General features: G+C 53.8%; 2 protein-coding genes across 4 annotated transcripts in view; one reads left to right on the forward strand and one right to left on the reverse strand.

The window, feature by feature from the left end:
- The first annotated feature begins 443 nt into the window (after window positions 1-443).
- GPX3 (glutathione peroxidase 3) lies at window positions 444-8796 on the forward strand. Its single transcript, XM_055325201.1, has 5 exons — window positions 444-603; window positions 5278-5431; window positions 6633-6750; window positions 7210-7309; window positions 7726-8796. Exons 1-5 carry the CDS (start codon window positions 517-519, stop codon window positions 7945-7947), a joined length of 681 nt encoding a protein of 226 aa, XP_055181176.1. The 5' UTR covers window positions 444-516; the 3' UTR covers window positions 7948-8796.
- A 515-nt stretch (window positions 8797-9311) lies between these two features.
- TNIP1 (TNFAIP3 interacting protein 1) overlaps window positions 9312-22708 on the reverse strand; it is a 43728-nt gene continuing 30331 nt past the window's right edge. For 2 of the 3 annotated variants that reach the window (XM_055325197.1, XM_055325199.1), the window contains 10 exons: window positions 22350-22439; window positions 20668-20733; window positions 20377-20508; window positions 17618-17746; window positions 15164-15292; window positions 13936-14061; window positions 13400-13465; window positions 12492-12683; window positions 11576-11666; window positions 9312-10096 (listed from right to left, as the gene is read on the reverse strand). In XM_055325197.1, coding sequence (XP_055181172.1) covers window positions 10062-10096; window positions 11576-11666; window positions 12492-12683; window positions 13400-13465; window positions 13936-14061; window positions 15164-15292; window positions 17618-17746; window positions 20377-20508; window positions 20668-20733; window positions 22350-22439 — 1056 coding nt within the window. In that variant the 3' untranslated portion in view covers window positions 9312-10061. The remainder of the gene's footprint in view (window positions 10097-11575; window positions 11667-12491; window positions 12684-13399; window positions 13466-13935; window positions 14062-15163; window positions 15293-17617; window positions 17747-20376; window positions 20509-20667; window positions 20734-22349; window positions 22440-22708) is intronic. The other variant, XM_055325198.1, reaches the window with a different exon arrangement.

A 22708-nucleotide genomic window follows, 5' to 3' on the forward strand; every position in this document is an offset into this window, starting at 1 on the left:
CTCCTAGGAGTCTCACCTCAGATCATGCTGTCATTTTTAATCCTCGACATCCCTTCAACTGGAATGGAGGAAGGAAGAAAGAGGGAACATCTCAGGGTGTTTTAAAACCTGGGAGTAAGCAATATTTTCTAGGACTGAGCCTTCCATCAGTTCTTCGGTGATATTTAAAGCCCTGTGCCCCGGCTGCGCTGGGAGGACATTGCGCCTGCCTCCTCCTGCACTTCAGAGCCTAAAGAAGAGGGGGCCGCCTCCTGGGTTGACGAGGACCTACTCCCAATTCGGCCCAGACATGCTTATGTCACTGTCGCCCCGAGCCTAGGGAGGAGAAGGAGGGCAAACTGTGCCCGCCCCTGAGATGCCAGCCGCCCTGCGATTGGCTACAGGGACCCCGGCCCGGCCGCGGATTGGTCATCGCTGAGGGCTTGAAAGGTGGCTGAGGGCGCCGGACCCCTCAGACGGCGGTGGCCCGGGATCAGCCCGCGGCTCCGGGGAGCCCGAGACGCGCCCCTGCCCGCCATGGCCAGGCTGTTGCGGGCGTCCTGCCTCCTCTCCCTGCTCCTGGCTGGCTTCGTCCCGCCCAGCCGGGGGCAGGAGAAGTCCAAGGTGAGTGAGCCTGGGGGGTGGGGGCCCGGCGGGAAGAGCAGGGCCCCCAGGGGGCCACCTCTCGGTGAGCGGGAGCCCCTTCCTCCCGGGCTCCCCTCCAGAAGGGCGACACCTGGCGCGAGGACCCTCCCTCCGGTGCCCCCTCTCCGCCCCTGGGACCCCTCCCCGGAGCGCCCGTATCTTCGCAGTTGCATCTCTGGGAGATCTGGTGCCCCGGGTGGGCAGAATGAACAGGGAGGGGGGTCACTCTCGCCGGACTGACCCTGTCTGCCCCGCGGCTACCCAGTGTCGCCTTGCTGCGTGCATGCCAGGACGGTCCCCAGCTACTCCCCTCCAGGCGGGCCTGAAGGGGGCGGGGGGCTCAGAAAAAGGCCTGGACACCTGTGCCTGGGGCTGGCTGCGCAGATTCCCCGGGGAGACTGACGGGCCAGGAGACAGGGAAGGAGCTGGGTGGTCCCCGTCTTGATAAATTGCAAGGAGGCCTCTTCTAGCCCAAGAATTAACGCAGGTGGAAATGACCCCTTGGATTCCAGGGCGTTGGTAGAAGAAGCGGAGATCTGTGACAGAGGGTACTCTGGGCTGGCAGTGCACAACACCCAGGGCCTTGGCTAGATCCTCAATCCTTTCTGGGCCTCAGTGTGTCCTTTTGTGGAGGGGGTGGGGGTGGGGGGGCGGGCCGGGTGAGCAGGGCCCTCCCCTCCCCCACGAAGCTGATGGCTTCAGGGGGAATTCTTGGAGAAGCTGTAAAATCCACATGCTGTTCTTTCAAGGGCTGTTCTGGGGCAGCCTCACTACCCCCCACCCACTGCCTGTAGTGGCCTGAGCAAACCTGGTAGTTGGAGAAAGTTGGGGACTGTGAGCTCAGTAGGAGAGGCAGAAATTTCCTGAGACTCCATCTATCCCCAGCAGGGTGGGGATGCTGAGGCCAGGAGTGGGGTGACCCAGCAAGCTTATCTCCTAGGATAGTACATGCCAAAGTAGGCCACGTAGACCTCTCTTCTTCCCCAGGGTGGGAGGCAGAAGCCAGGCATCGGTATAGACCCAAAGAGAGAGATTTCCACCCTCCCAACACTCATAACATTCACACATACACACAGACACACACACTCCCTACATGCTTGTGTAAGCTCAAGAGGAGCTTTGAGCTTCTGGGGCTCTACAACCTTCTAGGTCTTTATTTGAAAATTTTAGGAGTCCATAATTGTATTTTCAAAGTTTTATCCACTGTTCAACCAGCCCATTCCAAGGGTTCCTTTTGTATGTTTCTATTCCCCGCATCTGTCCTCAGCTAAATCCTACTCAGTCTGTTTCTCTTTGGAGTAACCCTAGAAACTGGATAGCTATGAAGGTACAACTTCCACAGCCCTGTTCATTATCCCCAACTCAAAAGGTATTTCCCAGGGCAGGGATGGGACTGAGTTTCAAGACTATGGTGTGGGGTAGAGGTGGGGGTAGGCAGGCCAGCACCACGGAGTCAGCCCTTTACTCTCAGTTTGGGGAAAGCCAGAGAAGAGAAGATTGGGTCTTGACTCAAGAAGGCTAGAGGTAAGAATGTGGACCCCATGAGTAGTTCATCATAGCTGTGTGTTCTTTGCTGAACCCTGGGGAGGAATAGGTGGATGCAAAGAGAACAGGATGGGTATGGTCTAGAAAAGTCTTAGGGTGAGGTATGATCCTATCAGATGCAACCAGTTAAGACTTGCTGGCTGACGACAGTCTGGGCAGGCCCATCTCTCCTCCCAAGCCCTCCAAGTCAAGATGTCATAGCTCTGGATTCTAAGACTCAACCACCTACCTTACCTCCAACTTCAGGGCCAAGGGATAGGATGGTGGGGCAGGTGAAGAATGGGATTGACAATAGGCTACAGTCCTGGATGGACGTCTGCCTCCTTGTAGTCAAAGGGAAGAGCCAGATAATGAAGGAAATCCTCCTTCCCTTGCTGGTCCCCCGCCCCCGCCCACCAGTCCAGTTTACAGCTCCCCAGGCAACCTGTACTTGCTGCGCAGAAGGACTCCGCAGAAGCTGGAGAGGGTAACAACTGCTGACGTGCGCGGGATCCTAGTAACCGCTGGTTTCTAGGTGACTAAACGAGGCAGAGAATCATGGAACCACAGACTGACAGAGCTGAAGAGCCCTTAAGATGACACTGAATCTGAGCCCATCTGACAGGCAAGCAGCCAGAGCCCCAGACAAGGGAAAGGAGTGGTCACACAGAGCCAGAGTTGCGACCGGGCCCAGGACTCAGGTCTCCTGCCCCCCAGGCCCAGCCTGCTTTCCCAGCATCATACATGGCAGTGGTAGATGGGAGAAGGGAAAGATTCAAGGCCAGCAGCCCAAGCCAGCCAGGGTCCTGGCTGAGACCCCCTCCAACTCCTGAGCCGCCAGCACCCTGCCATACTGTCCAGCCACAGTGGGACTGAGGCACCTCCTCTGCCCTCCCTGCTTCGGGAGTGGGGCTCTAGCATGCATGGGTCCCGGGAGAGGGAAGGAAGCTCACAGCTCACATGAGGATGGGGCTGCGGTGCTCAGTGGTGAGTCCAGGCCATGGCTTCCACCCCTATGGACCACCCTCTGAGCCCCCTCAGTCTGAACCCACAGCTCTGGCCCCACTGGCCCCAGTAGAAAGCTCAGAGGCTCTGTCTTCGTCCCTTCTCCCCGAGACACCTTGCGCAGCAGCGCATCATCATCTTTACACTGGCTGGGGAACATCAAAGCCCTCCTCACAATAATGTGGGAACCTCAGGGCCCTTTACCCTCGTGGCAGACAGAATAATCGCTCTCCCCTGATGTGGGGATTTCTCTCCAAGAGGCTTTCAAGACTGTTTTGTTCTGCGCATAGATTCTCACAGCCATTTGGGGAGGCAGGTGGCATTATCCTTGCCTGTCTGAGGCTCAGAGTAAAAGTGACTCACTCACCGGGGCCAGGGCCACAGAGCCAGCACAGGCTAAAAAGCTTAGTGAGAGGAGAGTCCCCTTACCCCACCCCCATCCCAAAGCTGTGCCAGAAGTGGATCATCCTGTTGTTTACAAGCTTCTGTTATTTGAACAACCTCTTGGCTTTTGTTCCTTCATTTCCCAGAATTTGCCTTTGGATCGGGGTGGAGTAGAAGAGGTGGAGGGACATGCAGGGAGGCCTTGCCTTCTGGCTATTAGACCTCAGGGCCAGTGGGGCTGTGTTTGTTGTGCCCTGGGCTGTTTATATTTTGTGGGGGAGCCACCCCAGCCAGGGCCAGGGAGACACAGGTTCTAGAGGAATATTGAGCTTGGGTTTTGGACCTGCCTCCCGCACCCACTAAAAGTCACAGGGCATGGGATATCAGTCTCATGGAAAACAGGGAATTTGCATCAAAGCCAAGAGAGCTTGCAGCTTCGCCTGGCTCAGTAGGCCTCCGACATTTTCCAGACAGAGGTGGCTTTTCTACACCTTCCTGGGGCCACACCCTGCCAGCCAGATGACTCCCTTCACCCAGCTGGGCCCACGTACCTCACCTCAACAGCAAGCCTTCCAGGACTGATGCGAAGGAGAGGGTGTGGATTTGCTTCTCTAGCTCCAATCACTTATCTCTGTCTCTCCTGGTCCATAATGTGCTTTTGGACTTCATTTTAGTGTCTTGCCATCTCTCAGATTACCTGATAAAATGGCAGCCAACATTTTCCTTTCCCATCATGATCAGCGCTGCTGCTGATTGTGTTATTGATGCCAAGACACCCTTTCAAGAGTCCACCCGGGTTTTCGTAGCCTGTACCAGAGCTGGGATAGGCGCAGAGTAGAGTCTGCTGCAATGTCCTGCTGGATGGCCGTGATCCCAGTCCTCCTACCGACCAGTAGTGAGGCTGACCAGCCATCATGGCTGAGCACAGCTGGTCCGGTTCAAGGTTCTCATCAAAGAGGAAGTTGAGGCCCAGAGAAGAGAAAGGGCTTAGCCCCAGACCAGACAGGGAGTTAGTGGCAGAGCTGGACGTGGCATCTGGGTCCCCCACCTCAGAGTCCATTGTTGGCTACTTGCTCTGGAGGTTGATGGGGGGAGGGTAGCAGCTGGGCAAAGAGGAAGGCCTACCGGTCGTCCCAGGTGCACACTTACAGGGACCGTCTCACATGGGCGAGGCCCTGTTGCTCTGCCCTGGCCGTCACACCGACTCCTCCTGGCAGGCCTTCCCCTTCCTCGTGGCTCCTTCTTCCCTATTTTATAGCGACAGCCTCAGCTTTCCAGTCCTCCAGATCTGAATCACCCCTCTCCACACCACCGCTTCCTCCTTTCTGTTCAGTTCCTCCTCCACGATGCTGTTGTTCACCCACAGCATCACCTGCCTGGCTGGTGGTGGCAACGGCCACCCTGGGAGCCTCCATCCACGCGTCCAATAATGCAACCACCGGCACCAGCACGGTCTCCCCCAGGCCTGGCAAATGTTTACAAGTGGGCATGGGAGGCGGAAGTAATGGTCACAGAAAGCAGTATTTCAGGTTTCCATACAGTCACTGGCCAATTAAGTGCTTTCATAATCATTACCTTGCACAAGGAAGTAGATCTTTGTTCTGGTCCATTTCCGGTTCGTAGAATGGTCTTGGGCAAGTCACTCCCCCTGTTGGTATCTCACATTATCTTGAAAATAGAGATGCCCAGTTTCCCTTCCAGCTCTAACAGCTCCCTCCTGCTGGTCTTCCTCTGTTCCAGACGGACTGCCACGGGGGTGTGAGCGGCACCATCTATGAGTACGGAGCCCTAACCATCAACGGGGAGGAGTACATCCCCTTTAAGCAGTACGCTGGCAAATACATCCTCTTTGTCAACGTGGCCAGCTACTGAGGCCTGACAGGCCAATACGTTGGTAAGAGCCCACCCTTGCTTCCCTGCTTTGGGGCTGTTTCTGCCAGTTGGGCACATTTTAATCACCGAAGCTTTTTTGGTGCAAGTGGGAAGGGGTGATCGTGATCATGAGAAAACAAACCCTGTATCCCAATTCTACTGTCTTCCATATTTTGGTGAAGATGATTATATAATCCTGAGGTCTGATCACCTTCGGACATGTTCTGCAAGATTCTCGGTTACCCTTCATCCCTGGGCCCCCCAACTGCCCTGAAAGCAGAGGGATGGAGGAGATTGGGGGTGCCTGGAGCATCCTTTCACTGGAGTAAGAAATGGTAGCGTTATCCGGCTGAGAATCTCCCACCTTCCCGCAGCCCCATGTGCCCTAATGCTTCTCTTGGCCCCTATCTGGGAACCAGGCAGGTAGGCGGAGGTCCCGAGGACGTGTGTCAGTGGCAATCCCAGGTGTTTCACCCAGGTTTCATGATCCTGGCATCCTCACTCCTCCCTGCTGAGCCAGGGCAGAGCAAACAGCCTGAGGGAACAGGAAGATGCTGTGAGGCTGAGCACAGTCGGCTGGTGATGGTGGGGGAGTGGTGGGGTGGGGTGGAAAGCAAGGGCAATCTGACCCTGCATGTCTGCCTGGCAGTTTCAGGCAAATTCCTGAAAGTGGAAGGACAGTGGGCTGGATGGCCGAGAGGGCACTGGGTGCTCTGGTCTAGAATGCTGCTGTCTAGCCTTGGAACAGAGCAGAGTGTGTTCCTGCAAGAGATGGGCTAGGTGCTAGCACCCAGGGAACCGGGGAGGCCCTCCCATCGATTCCCAAACTGCCAGAGTATAGGGTGGGTGAGGAGCCCACCCACCCCTCAGGAAGTCCTCTGCCTTCTGCCCAGGGATGTTTCGCTCTTGCTCTAAGACCCTCAATCTTGAGAGTCCTGAAGGAGCCCTCAGCCTGCTGGCCCAGCGGTGGTGGGCAGCTGACTACTGATTTGAGAAAGGGTATTGTTCTCTTTCCTCCCCAAACCTCCAACCCAGCCAGACCGGAGCCAGGGGAATGGGACTTGTATACCCACACTGCCACACTCACTGGGCAACTTGGGCAAGGCCCCTCCCCTGTCAGGTCTCGGTGACTTCAGCTATACGATGGGTAAGCAGGGGGAGTGGTACGGATGGGCAGGGCTCCTTGATAGGCTACCTTCCTCTCTGCTTTCTCCCTGGCCCAGAACTGAATGCACTACAGGAAGAGCTTGCGCCATTTGGTCTGGTCATTCTGGGCTTCCCCTGCAACCAATTCGGAAAACAGGAGCCAGGAGAGAACTCGGAAATCCTACCCAGCCTCAAGTGAGTGCTTGCTTGCTTGGTGTCTTGAGAAAGCTCAGCCCCCCGGTGCCCCAGCCTGGGTGCCAGGCATCTCTTGCATTGGCCCCTATACATGACGGATACTTAGCCACCAAGAATTATGCTCCCCTTCCAGGAACCCCAGTTGCTAGCATGAACAGAAGAGGGGTTGGAGACAGGGGTGACAGGGATGACTGTGTGTGAGTGTGTGGTGCGGTGCGATGGTGGGGCGGGGGGGTGTAGGCAGGGACAGAGTTACTGAGAAGGTACCAAACAGGGAAAAGAAGCTTGCTATGCCTATGCCCACACTGTACCTATGCCCATTCGATACTTATCAGCTCCCACTGCCGGGTGTGGCATAAAATCCAGATTTCCGACACCCCCTCCCTGTTCAGTCCATTCTGGTCATTTCTGAGCCCTATGCCCATCTCCTTGGGACCCACATAAGAACTTTCCTTGTAGGTATGTCCGACCAGGTGGGGGCTTTGTCCCCAATTTCCAACTCTTTGAGAAGGGGGATGTGAATGGAGAGAAAGAGCAGAAGTTCTATACATTCCTGAAGGTGAGTGGTATAGCCACCTTTGCAGGAGCCACTCGGCCCGCTGGACACCTGCCCTGGACAGAGCTGCGGCCACTCCTGGCTCCAGCCCACACAGAGGCAAGGCCTGTGCCACCCTCCCCTACTTCCAGGCCCCTGGGAGGATTTCTTGGCATCTATCATTCCAACCATAAGGCTTTGCAGACCCTAAGATCTCAGTAGTCCATTTTATTGATAAGGCCCATGCAAGGCCCAGAAGGGACAAGTAAAGGTCTTACAACCTGCTAGAACCAAAGGTGATCCTGGGATTCCACTTTCAACTCCAAAATGGGTGTCCTTTTCTTAGTGCCAGGCTGTCCTCCTATCCCCCAGGAAGGCCTGGAGAGGGAAGGTGGGAAGGGCCCCAAGCAACATTGACACTCCTCTCATCCCTGCTGCAGAACTCCTGTCCTCCCACCTCGGAGCTCTTGGGCTCACCTGGCCGCCTCTTCTGGGAACCCATGAAGGTCCATGACATCCGCTGGAACTTTGAGAAGTTCCTGGTGGGGCCAGATGGTATACCCATCATGCGCTGGTACCACCGGACCACGGTCAGCACCGTCAAGATGGACATCCTGGCCTACATGAGGCGGCAGGCGGCCCTGGCCATCAAGGGGAAGTAAATCAGGCCTGCCCTACCCCATGTCCACCACACCAGGGCTGGGGAGGGACTCCATTCAGGAAGGAATCCATTTCTCTAACCGCACCACACTCCCACCATAGACCTCCTGCTATTACACAAGGCCCCAACTCAACACAAACATGCGCATATGATTGTCTGTATTGCTGTGCATGTGCGTGTTTGCACACATGCCTAGGTGTGTGTGACCGTGTGTGCATGAGTGTACAGCCACCTGTGTCTACCTGCATGAATACAGGAGACGTGTGCCACAGGTGTGTGCACAGCTGTTGTACTATGGAGAGTACTACGGAATACCTCCCCTTTCTCTCCAGTTCTCTGTTCCAATGATAACCATTCACTTTTAGCTGAGCCCAAAACCAGCTCTAGATCCAACAGTTCTGCTCTGACCTAGACCTCAACCTTGAGGCCAGCACCTCCCATTATCTCCAAATACCACCACTGAAGTGCCCAGAAGTTTCTGGGTCTACCACACTGCCCAATCTTTCTCTCCACTGTGCAACTGCTCTCCTTCCTGAAGGGCCCTCCCAAGCCCCCTACACACCCCTTAGTGCTCCCAGAAAGCAGCCAAGGAAGACGTGAGAGCAAAGGCCATGTTCCCCGTGTCAGGAATGGCATCTCCATGAAGGAGGGGCCCAAAGCCCTCGTGGGCGGACCTCCCCTGAGCCTGTCTGAAGGGCCGGCCCTTAGTGCATTCAGGCTGAGGCCCCTGGACAGGGATGCTACCCCTGCTTCTCTGGAGGATGTGCCCTCTCCCCTCACCCTGGTCCCTGGCATTAGACTCCCCCCCACCCCCAATCCCCATCTGCCCAGTAAAGGCCTTTGTGCAGCACCCGAGCCTACTGCTTCCTCCATGGGGCCACTGTAGCTGGGGTGGGGAAGGGAGGGGGTGGGAGTGCATGCTTTGGGCCCCTGCTGTTCGGTTTCTACCTAGGCCCACTCTGCTTCTCTAATTAGCATCTGGAATTTATAAAGCCAGTTCAGGTCCACTCCCATTCCCTCCTGCAATTCTCCAGGCAGCTGGGGCTGAGATGAAGTATTTCATTTGACAGGTGCAGAAATAGGCTCACAGAAGGGGCAGCCTTGCCCGGTCTCTCCTGATGTGTGGGGGGCAGGACTGGAATTTAAACCTGGGTCACCTGACTCTCAGCCCAGACCCCTTCCACTGCCCCTGAGTGCCCCAACCACGGGAAGGCTTGGAGCAGGGCCCAGGGGATATCAGCCACGAGTCCTGGCGATGCTCTCGGTGGACTAGTGGGGACAGGGCACAGAGGGACAAGGAAAGCAGCACACTCACTGGGAAGGCGCCATTAGCCAGGGCATAAAAGAACACAAGTCACAGAATACTGATCTTCAACTTGGATTTATGTCCAAGGTTCGTGCAAACAGCCGCCCAGGCATAGCCAGCCACCTTATTCTGGGCCTCTGGCACACAGGCCTCCAGCTGCGGGGCCGAGGGTCTGGTGGCTTCACGGTGGGTCCCTCAGACCACGCGGCCAGCATGGCCTCCATCCCAGGCTGCCATAGCGCTGGCAAGGCTGCCGTGGGTGGAAGCAGAGGGCCTTGCAACAGAACACCCTGTTGTTCTCCTCTGCTTCTGGGAGCAAACCCGCTCTTCCCACAGCTCCTCAGAGGGGAAGGGTTGGCCATGGGGCAGGTCCTGCTACTACAGAGCTTGAAGCAAAAATTAAACACACACATGAGTTGAACGTGTTCCTCAGAGGGGCTGGAACCATTTCCAGGGAAGTTTTGAAAGGAAGGGGTCTCATCTGCTACCCTACTCTTGAGACTGATGTCCTTGTGATTCCACAAACATGGCAGGTCAAGGTCGGGTGAGGCAGGCTTCTCTCCACTTGGTCGCAAGGTAGTGAGTTTCTCCTGGTCACACCAAAGGAGGGGCCCAAATGGAAGCCTTCTGGGTGGAGCCTCTCCAGTGTGTAAACAGTTCAGATTGGGCTGGGGCACAGCCCAGTGGCCCGTTGGCTTCCCATCCAGCCGAGGCTCTGGCTACACAGAGAACACAGCCTCTGGATTTCCATAATCTGGGATCAGGTGGCTCTACATGACTAAGGTGGAGCCAAGTGACGTAATCTGGTCTCACTGAGGCCCCTCACGGTCATTTTTCGTAGACTCTAAAGAAAGAAAAATATTGAGGACTTTAAAGATGATGGAGTACAGTAGACTTCAAAGGCCTACGGAAACCAGCAAGTAACAACGGAAATCAGAGAGTTAAGTGCTGCCAAGCACCAGGCCCTAGGCTAGGACCTTAGGGACGTTTGTCATTCAATCCTTGCTTGGCCCTATAAGGCAGGCATATTAGTATCCCTTTATGGGAGAGGGAGTAAGAGCACAGAGAGATTTTTAAGAATTAGCCTCAAGTGCCAGATCTAAGAGGTATTTGAGCTGAGCCCGTCTGGCTCCAGGTCCCAGAGGGGGAGCAGTTCTGGGGGAGGGGACAGCCCTGCCCACTCACCCCTCATTACAGCAGCATCTGAAGGGCCCCATACAACCTCCAGGGCTCTGCCAGGAGCCAGGAGAAAATGGCCAATAAGCGCAAGGCCTCCTCCCAACCACGCTGCCTCCACGTTACCCTGCAGCCTCTGCTCGCACACCCCTCACCCTGTGAGGGCCCTCTAACCTCCTGGCAGAGCTGGCTCTATCTCTGCAAAGCCACAACCCTTAGAGAACCCTCTTTGTGCTGAGGGGACTCAGCTTCCCTGATGCCCCCACACACCAGCAAGGCAGTGCCTTCCGCCCCACAGAGCCTTGCAGAAAGCAGGGTCATCATTAGGGACCTCCTATGACCAGTGAACGTCTAGACCTCTGGTCCCCAGCTGTTGATGGTCAACACCATGCGTGACCTGATGGGGCTTTTCCAAATGCACATCTGATCTGTCATGCCACTCTGCTGTCAATATGTGCAAGGATTCCACATCTTTAGGAAAAGGCCAGTCCCCTGCCATCCGTCCACAAGTCCCTGACAGCCTGCACTCACCTACCTCCCTGATCTTGCCTCGCCCGTTTCTCCTTCCCCACCTTGTCCTTGGCTCCTCCAGTCTTCTCTGGCCTTCTGTCTTCCCTCCCTCCCACCAGGGCCTTTGTATTTTTCATTTCTCTACAAGAACATCCTCCACTGTCACCTCTTTACCCGGCTAATGCCACACTCTGAGGGTCTCAACTCCAACATCATCGCCTCCAGTCCAGGTTGGGCTCCGTTGTTAGCTGCTCTCCTTCCTTCAGGGCACCTGAGTGCAACTGAAGCCCATTTGTGTCAGGTTTTTTTGGTGTGTTTTTTTGTCATTTCTTTGTCCCCTACTTTGTAAGGGCAGGAACCGTTACCTGTTTCTACCATGTGGCTTCCCTAGCACCCAGCACAGAGCCTGGCATTGAAACACCACACTCAGATTAATACACGAATGACTTCAATCCCCTCACTCTGCAGTCACCTCCTCATCCTCTCAACACTATTTTGGAACATGATGCCTCTCTTCCACCAAGACCAGAAGGTAGTCACATCATCCCCAAACTGGGGCATTTCCAGTAGGAAAAAAGTTATCTCCCCCAGTGAGATAGGACTAGATAGGTCTAGACCAGGACTAGACCACACTCACCTGGTTCCACAGGCCTGGCTGTGGGCGAGTCCATCACTTGGGAGCTCTGATTGCGCATCCCTCCACAGGGCGGCCGCCAGGTGTATTCTGGCTGCAACAAAACTGGTGCTTAGTAGTCAAAAACCAACTATACTAAAAAATTAGAGTAGCAGCTGCCACGCCAGCACAGCACTGAATGTGTGTTAATCCAGTACAAATGAATCCTTACTACAACCCAGGTTGCCATCCCTGTTTTACAGGTAAGGAAACTGAGGCTGAAGGTCCTTTAGCTAAGGAAGTGGCCAAGCTTCGGTTCTAGGTCTCTGTAACCCCAGAGCCAATGTCTGAAGCCGCACACTCTACTCCAATGTAAATCCCCAAGAAGATGTGTGTAAGGACTAGTAGGAGAAGCTAGAAGAGAGGCCAGGCAGGAGGCATGTCCCTGTCCAGGTGGGAGTGGGGATGCGGAAACAGGACCCTGGCAGAAGGTGGAGAGGATGGGACAGGTGATGGCAGCTCTTTGGAGAAAGAATAATAAGCAAATAAGAGGAAAAAGGGACAGGAGGAGAGAAGGGAAGGGGAAGACAGAAGGACAGCTTAGGAGAGAACGCATGGTGAGGGCCCGATACCTGGTTACACGTGCATGTTCTAAGAAAAAGTCAAAGCAAACTCTGACCCACTGGCCTGCTTAGTGGGCACCCAAAGGGAGCCCACCTTTCTGCTCTGCCCTCTGAGCCTTTTCTGTCCTGCCCCAGGACCCTGAGCAGTTTTGGGCTGGAGAGTCCTGCTGGGTTCTGGACAGGTCCCTGCACACCTCAGTGCTGTTCTGCAAAGAGCCAAGGATGCAGTCTCAGACCCCCTCACTTGACCTTGCCCTCTAGAAGGTGTGTGGGCTGGTCTCTGTGTGTCCTGGAGCGAAGGAGGGGCACAGACTCACCAGATGGAAGAGGCGTGAGTTTGGGAGTGGGGGTGGGTGCTCCATGGCCACGGGGGGTGGGGGGTAGCGGATCTGGGACCAGTCCTCAAAGCCGTGGTGTGGCACCATAGGTGGCATGGGCGCATAGGCATAGGGGTAGGCCCCGCAGAGGTGCTCTGGGTGGGGTTCCACGTGGTAGCGCTCCGCCGAGGCCTGTAAGAGATGCTGATGTCTGGCTCTAGCCTGTGACAGGCTGCACAGGCCACCCCCAGTGACATGACACCTGTCTTATCTCTTTCTCGATTTGGAATCTTAGTTCTCTGAAGGCTGGTACGTGGGCACCAATGGCTGGTACATGGGACACAGATGGCTCGTACAGGGACACAGATGGCTGGTACATGGATACAGATGGCTGGTAGAAGGGCACAGATGGCTGGTACAGGGGCACAGATGGCTGGTACATGGATACAGATGGCTGATACATGAGACACAGATGGCTGGTGCAGGGACACAGGTGGCTGGTACAGGGGCACAGATGGCTGGTACATGGGACACAGATGGCTGGTACAGGGACACAGATGGCTGGGACAGGGACACAGGTGGCTGGTACAGGGGCACAGATGGCTGGTACATGGGACACAGATGGCTGGTACAGGGACACAGATGGCTGGGACAGGGACACAGATAGTTGGAACAGGGGCACAGATGGCTGGGACAGGGGCACAGACGGCTGGGACGAGGGCACAAAATATCAACAATGACAGCTAATGTGTCATGAGCGCTTGCTCTACACCAAGTACTATTTGAAATGCTCTACCTGCGTTCCTTCATTAATTAGTTGGATACCTGAGCAGACACTGACTCTCCCCTCCAGCCCTGAATAAGGTAGAATTGAGGTAAGTGCTGCTTCCTCCATCAAGCCTCCTCACCTTGGCTTTCCTCTTCTGCTGTTTGAGGGCTTCTTTTGTCTTCTCCTCATCTTTGAATGCTTTTAGCTGAGAGGAGGAGGGAGGGGGAGAAGACTGTTGGCATAGGTGCTCCCTGGCCAGGCCTGGACCCAAGGCAAAAGCAAGTGCACAGGGCTACCACTCTCGGCTGCCTGCCTGGCGCAGCCCCAAGGAAGGGTCTTGAGGGGGCGGGAAGGCCCCGTGGGGCAGAGCACAGCCCAAGCTGGCTGCTGCAGGTGAGGCCTGCTCACCATGGGTGGTCTGAACCCAAGTCAGGAGGGTTCACACGAGGCCTGTTGCTGTGCGTCCCTGTTAACATGCTTTAGTTCCATTCTGTTGAGGGTGGTGGCTCTGACTGGAGGTCCGAGAAGGATAGGGACTCAGAAGTTTGCTGGCAGGACTGGAAGAACCAGTGAGCGTCCTCACTTCTGGTCGCATCAGGGATCCTCCAATCCACACCCCCTGCCCCATGAGGACAGGCCAAGGGGGTTCCCCTTCCTTGGTCCAGCTGTTCTCACCTGGGCATTGGACAGGGTGACCTGGGCCTGCAGCTTCTCCACCTGCTTCTTCAGCTCCTCCTTCTCCTCATTCATGCGTTCTCGATCACTGCGCTCCCTCTGGAAGTCCTCCTCAAAGATCTTCACCTGGAGGGGAACAGGGGTGGGGGTGAGGGAAGAGGGGCTCAGACTGCTCTGGCCTCCTGCTGGTTTCACCCCATCTTCACATCACTGTGAAGAGGGGGTGGGGGAGGGGAACAGGTGCACCTCTGACTCCCCACCCCCATCTTCAAACAGAGTAGTTCAGTATTTTATATTCTGAGCTTCAACATATGGCTTTATTTAAACAAGGTATCCATGACTTAAAAACAAAGCGTGGGGGCATCACAAGCCGCTAACCAGTACAATCCTTTCATTCTGCTAAGGCGCCCATGAGAGGTGAGGCCAGGGCCAGAGCATGGGTGCAGGACTGGAGGTGGTCGCCCAGCTCCCAGGGCGGAGGACCTACAGAACTCTCCCAAGGCTTCGGGGGCACCCTGGCATGGAAGGTGCTGGGATGGCTCCCTGCCTCTGTGCCTGCAGTTCACATCCTGCTGCAGACCAGTGAGACACCGGCCAGGTTAGAGATGCTTTAGGGGGCTCCAAAGCCTCACATCCAATAGGAACACACGGGAGAGCCCTCGCCTTTCCAATTCCCTTCCAACCCTTCTGTGCCCCTCGAGGACAAAGTCCCCATTTGTGCTAGCATGTCTTTAACATCCTTCCAGTACTTACTAATTTCCCTTCCCTTCCCTCAAAGAGGACTCAAGGTTAGCGTCTTCAACAGGCAAGAGTTTCCAACTAGAGTTTAATCATCCTGTTTTTCTTTCACTGTATTTATTGCTTACAGTTATTTTCTATTTTGTGGCAAATAATTAACAGTGTTTTCCATTTCGAGTAGTGATATAAAGTTCCTTTTTAAATACATCTGTTGAAAGTAATTTATTTAAAATTTATTTTGAAAATACTAGGTAACTAATAGCGCAGCTGGGGTACAGAGATGGTTAAACCAAAAAGGTGGCGGAGGAATGACTTAGGGATGCAGTGCTGGGAAGGATAAACCTATAACCGGGCATGGGACCTGGCTGACAGCCAGAATGTGGTTTCCTAATTAGATCTTCCATGTGATTCCAAGCCCGTCCTGGGCCCTCAGGAATGCTCCAGCTCCCCACTCAGTACCTCCTACCTGACCTCCTCCTCTCGGGCTCACCTGCTGTTTCAGCAATTCGTTCTGTGTGACCAGCTCCTGTTTCCTTAGGAGGCCACTAGCTCCTTCTGGACCCCCAAATGCTGATGGAGAGGAGGGGGAGGCCTGGATGCTCAGTGCTTCCTCCAGGGCCTGAGATCGGGAAGAAAGGAGACAGGCCCATCAGGAGAACCCCTAGAAGGTCGGCCCCGTTAGAGAGGTCATCTTCAGTGACCATACCCCTGACATTAGTGACAATAATAACTGACACCACCAGTACTATTAAGGAAATGCTACCCTATTTATTTACACTATACGCGCATCACCGCATTGGATCCTCTCCACTGTCCTATGAAGAAAAGACTATGATCATCACCCTCATCTGACAGATTTGAAAAGTGAGGTTCAGAAAACCATGATTTGTCCAAAGTGACATGGCTTAAAAGCAGGCTAACTGGGGGTCTTCACATAGAAGGGACAATCTCCCCTTCCCTGAGCAAGTGCAGCTCAATTTCTAGCACCTAGACCTAGAGAGAGTATTAAAGCCCTTTGGGGAAGCTTCCATGGCCTCGACAACCACCTTGCCCTCAGATTCTTTGGCTTTTCCAAATCCATGGCTACCAAGCCAACCTTTCCATCCCCAACTCTCCTCCGGTAGTTAGATTACACTGGAATTTAATTTTGACTTATATAATATTTTGCCTTTCTAAGCCTGAAAATGGGCTGAAACATCACCAAATAACATTTTGAAAAAGAAAAGAAAAGCACCTCTACCCTACCATGTTCACAAAATACTTTCCTTTAGGTAAGCCATGGGCTCGCAGCTTCTCAGAAGGTCTCTATTAACCGGTTTTCCCCTCCAGCTCAGTTAACATGTTACTTGAGAACTCTGGAACCCCGCTCAAGACTGGCCACCCTCATCACCACCTGGACTTTAGCCCCCGGGATGGCAGGGCTTCTGCTTGCCATGTATTAGGCAAGCAGCGGCCCTAGTGCCTCCCTGGATGGTGGGGGGATAGAGAAAACCTCCCCCAACTTAGACTTGGGCCCCTACTTAGTCTCCTTGACTTTCCCAGAAACCCAAGAAACTCTGCTGAGCCAAGAGTAACCCCAGGATGCTGCAAGGGGAAGCTGTGGCCCTGCTCTATCCTCCTATTCTATCTGCCGATTTCTTAGATAAGAAGACTGAAGTCCAGGAACAGGGAGACTTGCCTGAGGTCATAAGCAAAGCAGATCACTTGCCTTGTTATGAGGCGCCCACACGTGTGTCTCTGTCCCCGGCTATGCCAGGGAAAGCGGGAGGGCAGTGATCCTGCCTGAGTCACTTCTCTAAGACCCAGCATCGTGTACAATTCTGTGCCTGGATTTAGGGCCCTTCAGTCCCCCAGCTCAGCACAGGTCTTTTCTCTGAGAACAGGTCCCAAGGATCCCCAGAATTGGCAAAATCAATGATTATCAAACCCCAAAACCAAAGAGAAACGGTTACCCTAGAAGGGCTGGTGGGGCCCAGGGAATATGCCAAACTCATGCCACAGCCTGCCATGAGCAAGGTCAGGAGGTTGGGGGGCGGAGGGGAGGCAGACAGATGGGAAAAGAGGCAAAGATGAACCACAGAAAACTTCTCCAGGCTTTTGGCTCCTTTCAGAGCCTCTTCTTGTCTGTTCTCTCTCTTAACCCCGTGCTGGAGCGTGGGCAGGGCTGGAAGGAGTTCAACCAGGGTTCAGATGGCAAACCTGAGGCTCAGAGAGGCTGAAGTGGCTAAGCTAGGACCAGAACCAGCCCCCAGAGCCGGCCTCACTCCTACCCATTGGCCTTGGGTCCAAGTGGCAGGTTTCTGCCTTAAAATCCAGCCTCCACTGGACACCCCTATCTCCCTGGGTCCCAATTCTCAAGGGCAGGAACCCTCAGGCCTCTGTTTACCCACTCCCTCCAGCAAGTGTTTGCCGAGCATGTGCTTTGTGCCAGGCACTGTGTGGGGTGCAGGGGGCACATAACACTGGTAAAGAGGAGCACTCCCTCCCCCCCTGCACCTGCCAGAGGGGAAGACAGATCATCAAACAGGCAATCACAGGAAGACACAAGAAGGGGAAGGAAAGAAGGTTCTGGTGCCTTAGGAGCATGGAACAGGGGTACCTCAATGAGACTCCAGGGAGGCCTGCCTTGCTCAGGAAGAGGTATTACACTGAACCTGAATGATGAGGGGGGTGGCACCCTGTGAGGAGACAGCGCAGCCTGTGGCCAAAGGCTGGAACAAGCACAAATGTACCTCAGGGCTGGCCACAGGCACTTGAACACTTGGGAGGGAAAGGCAGAGGCAGGGGGAACCGCGAGCCTGCATGGAGGCTCTCAGCACCTGCTCCCTGATCCAGTAAATGCCCCCTCTCCTGAGTTGAGGGTCGGGACACTGGTGACAGAAGGGTGTTGCAGCTAGGCTAGTGAAGTCCTGCCTGTTCCAGCGACCGGGGCCAAGGCGCCCACCTTGTTGAGCCTCTGGATCTCCTTTTCCTGGTACTCCCGCTGCCGGGTGAGTGGGCTCAGCTGATCCTGCAGGTACTTGACCTTCTGGCGCAGCTCCTTGGCCTCTGCTGTCAGCTGCTCCTTGTCGGTCTGCAGGGGATGCAGGGGCTGGTTAGGCAGGGAGCCCCTCCAGCAGGCCTGAGCTCCCTGCACTGTTTCCCCCCTCCCCTCCACCCCAGTCAGCCATGCTTCCTCTCTGCCTCTCCCTCAGCAGTTCCCAATGCTCACGTGAAGACACCGCACAAGGCACCTGGCATTAGAGCCATATGCCCACAATGTCCTGTCCTCATGGAAAAGGCAGTTCGGTTCACTGAAAGACTCTGGGCTCTGACACCAGCTCCTTTGCCAATGAGCTGAGACCTCAGCCACGGTCACAGTACCCCCTGGTCAATGCTCACCTATCTGCCATGGGTAGGGGGTTCTTAACATGAGTCACAGATGGGCGTCAGGAGGTCTGTGAGCCCCACAATGGGATGCAAAATCTGTGCAATTTTTTAAGGAGAGGAGTCATAGTTTCCCTAAGATTTGCACAGGGATCTTCTGTGATGCACAGAATTGGTAAACCACTGAGAATATCTAAAGGACCTTTTAGCTCTTACAGTCTCTAAACCTAGGAGAGAAGACACTAAAGAAATAAATGCAGCAAACGAAGTAAAGAGTATCCCTCCACAGAGAAACAAAGCACTGCGAGGCAAAAGAAAGAGCACCCCAGCTGAGAAGAAACCAGGGAAGACTTCAAGGTGGGAGCCCTGCTCCCATGCCTACTATGGAACACACAGGGCTCCTTCACTGCCGAGGGCCATAGCTGGACTGGCCTTTAGAGAGCATCAAATCCTAATCCCTTTATGTGATGGGAAATGAATGTACAGAGAGGGAAGGTGACTTACCTAAGGTCACACAGTGAGCTGGGGCTAGAACCCAGGTCTCCTAATTCTGGTGCTCCTTCTCCCCTCGCAAGTCAAAGGAAATGTTTCAAATCGGGGAAGTCAGCCATAAACTGGGGAGCGCAGCCTTGGGCAGACCTTGTGGGAGGTGTTCTGGACGCCCATGTAAGTGGCTCCAGCATTAGCATGGCCTCTATTACCACGTGTCCTTATGGGGCCACACTTCATCTTGTGACATCCCACCTCTCCCCAGCTAATAGGGAGGACTGTCCCCATCCCAGAGACTTATCTCACCTACCAATGTCAGCTAGGGGAAAGGACCAAAGAGCCAGGGGTCTAGTGACAGTCACAGATGTGACCACACTCGGAGAAAAGCCAGGCAGTGTCCTTACACACATCTTCAGGGCAAGGCACGATCATCGGGCAGGCTGATCCCTCAGATAAAGCTCCTGGGTGTCACATGCTGACAGAGGGAACTTGGAAATGCAATCTGTGTTGAAAATGTCCATTTTCAAGCCAGGCAAAAGCAGCCTGTGCCTAGGTCCCATGAAGGGGAAGACACTAGGACATAAATACAATCTTCCAAGAGCCTGAGGGTCAGTGGCCTTTCCTCTTTAAGCTGTCCCTGGATCCTGGAAGGCTGCTGTCAGTGATGGATCAGATGCTATTTCTTCAGAGGACTGGCTCCCGATCCCCTTCAGACTGAACCTGGTTCCCCTTTACACCCTCTCCTTGCTCCCTGTAACTCCTCCTGTGATACTGGTACATACTTCTATATATTTGCTTCTGTAATGAGTTATTTTGTGTTTCTTCCCCGCCAAGGGCAGGGCTGGTCTGTTCCCTGCTGAGTCTCTGTGCCCAGCACGGAACCAAGTGCATGCTCTGTTGCACGGTGGCTAGGCTGGTGGAGAAGGGAGGCTCCATGTAACATTTGAGTCCCTCCCAAACAGCCATCACTACTCTAAATGTCCAGTAGCAGCCCACTCCCATCAAGCACCAGAGCAACCTACATGTGTCTCTTTTATATTCTTTTTTTTCTCTCTTTTATATTCTGTGCTCTCCTGGATGGTTTCCTTGTCTCGAACATTTTATTATTTTCTAAAGAGTTTATTTATTTATTCATGAGAGACACAGAGAGAGAGAGGCAGAGACATAGGCAGAGAGAGAAGCAGGCTCCCAGCAGGGCGCCTGATGTGGGACTCGATCCCAGGACCTGGGATCATGACCTGAGCCAAAGGCAAACTCTCAACTGCTGAGCCACCCAGGTGCCCCTGTCCAGAACATTTTAATTAAACAAAAAGCTCTTCTACATGCAAACAAGAAAACACAGAAAGCAAGAGCTAGGGGAGCCTGGGTGGCTCAGTGGTTGAGCGTCTGCCTTCGGCTCAGGTCGTGATCCCGGGGTCCTAGGTTCGATTCTGCATCGGGCTCCCTGCTCGGTCAGGAGTCGCCTCTTCCTCTGCCCCTCTACCTACTTGTGCTCTCCCTCTGTCTTAAAAAATATAAAAAAATAAAATTAAATTAAATTAAATTTAGAAAATAAAATTATATAAATAAAATATAAAATATAAAATATAAAATATAAAATAAAAATAAAATAAAATAAAATAAATAAAATGAAGCAACAGCTAATCCAGTCTCTATTTTTAGATGGGAAACAGAGGGAAGGAAGTGCTTTTGCCTAGGGCCACACAGCCCTCTGCCCTACGGCCAGCGCAGGAGCCCCCAGGTCTCCCGACCTGGGCCCACAGCCTATTTCCTACACTGAGCCCTCGGCTAATGGGACAGGGACAGAGGCCCCCAAGCTGGGCCCGCAGGCACCAGCTGTCCACTTGCCTCCTCCATTTCAATCTTGGACTTGGCCAGGAGGAGCTTCCGGTCAAAGTCACGCTGCTTCTGCTCCCGCTCGGCCTCCAGGTCGGTCACCTGCTTCTGCAGGTCCGCCAGCTTCTGGCGCAGCTCGGTGATCTGGGTTCAAGGGCAGAGAGGGGGGTGTGTGAGGGCAGGGGCGCACCTCCACAGTTCAAAGCTCCTGGGAGGGAAGCCGCAGGCCGGAGACCAGGGTGGCCCGGATTGCACAGCCGGGAATTTGGGGTTCAGCCTTGAGCTCCCGCAGCCCCACACTACCTTCTGCTCGTACTGCTGCTTCATGGACCGGAAGTGCTGGTCCCATTGCTTGTTCACCTCGAGCAGCTGCAGGGAGAGATGGGGGTGAGCAGGGGCTAAGCAGCTAAGGCACAAAGACCAGCTTCCCAGGGTACACATGGTGTGTGGGGGGGAATGGTAGCCCATGGACACTGCCTCAGAACTCCTTCTTGAAATCTCGGGGTTCTCCAAGCAGGAACTTTCACCAGCTGCTATATCCTATCGAAGCCTAATGCTAAAGGCACGTGTGTCGTTACACAACACACACGTGAGTTGCAGTTACGTATGAAAGCTTCACATTCTCATTTTCCTTAACTCAGTGTCTGTCTCTGAAGATGAAACCTAAGGAAGCGCTTTGCACAAGTGTGCGAGTGCACCTGTTCAAGGCTGGCCCTCCCAGCAGTGTTTGTATCACAGCCAAATCCAGGAGACGACCTGCACGTAGGAGGTCGGTTACGAAAATTACAGCAGAAACTGAAAATGAGGCACCCATGCACTTATTAAGAAAATCAGGCCCCTGATACACGGCTGCGTTATTACTGAGATGACCCTAATTATCTGCCATGCATGACACAACAATTTCTCAGGGAAGAAAAACAATCTACACCATTAAATACATAAAACAATGGGGAAAAGGCATCACATTTTCAGACACGTTACCATAAGATAAAGACTAACTCAGAAGCGAAGAAATAGAGTAGATGTTTGATACATAAATACCCTCAAAGAGAGCTAATTTTGAAGGAGAAAAGAAAAACAGTAACCTGTAATAATGCAGTAACAAGGATATAATTTTTTCTGCCTATTTTAAAAAACAGGTTCTATGTTAGTAAGTTCACAATAAAACAGGATTGTTGCCAACTTGTGGGCAACTCTAAGTGGTGAGATTCTGGCTATTTTTCTAATGAGCATTATGTTGCTTTTGTCACCAAAGCAAACACTTTATAGCAATACAAAAAAAAAAAAAGAAACCTAAAATTGATAGACATGTAAACAAAAGACTGATGGAGGCCTAACTTGCAAATATGCTGGAGGCCCAGGGATGGCAGCAAGGCCCAGGAGTCTGGAGAAGCAGCTGAGCTGTACGGAGGGGAGCAGTGAAGAGAACAGGAGTTGGGCTTCCACCTCCAGTCTGGAAATTCTGGCCTGGCGTGGGAGATAGAGGAGGCACAGGGGGATAACCTCAATTCTAGAGACTTCCAGCTGGTGAAATGCAGTGCTACAAGAAGGTGTCGGATCCTCTCCGTTTGTGACAGTCCCTCCTCGACCCAGGTGCATGGTGACAGAGGAGCCCCAGGCTCCCCATCCTAGATGCTGCTACTTGCCTACCTTATCACAACCTCCTTCCACCACCCAGAGTGTACCTTCCAAAATTATCCCCTCACCAACAATTTTAAGCTATGCCCCAAATGCCCCGTTTTCAGAGTGACCCTCGTAGGCAAAACTGATTAAGAAACAAGAGCCCCCTCCCCCCCCCCAAAAAAAACAAGAGCCCAGAACAAGGCAGCAGGTTTCCTCAAGGAGCAGATGGCTCCGTGGTCACCATGGTAATTCATCATGGTGACCTGGGATGAGACAGGGTACCAGGGAAGGCCTTTGTCCTACCAAGCCCAGGAGGGAAGGTGGGTCTTCTCTCACCACCACCACTCCCTCTAGCTGCCTACCTCGGTGCGCTGCTGCTCCAGCATCTTCACCTTCTTCTCAGCTGCACCCAAGGCCCCCACCTCTGGGATCTTAGCTGCTGTCACACAAGCCTGGGGAGAACCACAGAAGGGCCCTCAGCAAAGCCTCAAAAAACAGTTCTACCATCCACTCAGTGCTCCCCGAAGGCCTTTACCGAGCCCCCAGTCTCCCACTTCTCTAATCTATCCACCAGCCAGGACACTACTACACATCCCAGCCATGACTAAGCCTGCTTTGGAAAGTCTATCCAGTCATTATTCCTCCACCCCTGCCCTTCTGCCCACTGCTCTCCTTCCCATGGCCACTTCTTCCTCTGCTCAGACTCTCTCTCTAAGGCACC

Source organism: Nyctereutes procyonoides, unplaced genomic scaffold (assembly GCF_905146905.1).
Source record: "Nyctereutes procyonoides isolate TBG_1078 unplaced genomic scaffold, NYPRO_anot_genome, whole genome shotgun sequence".
NCBI classification, from domain to species: Eukaryota; Metazoa; Chordata; class Mammalia; order Carnivora; family Canidae; genus Nyctereutes; species Nyctereutes procyonoides.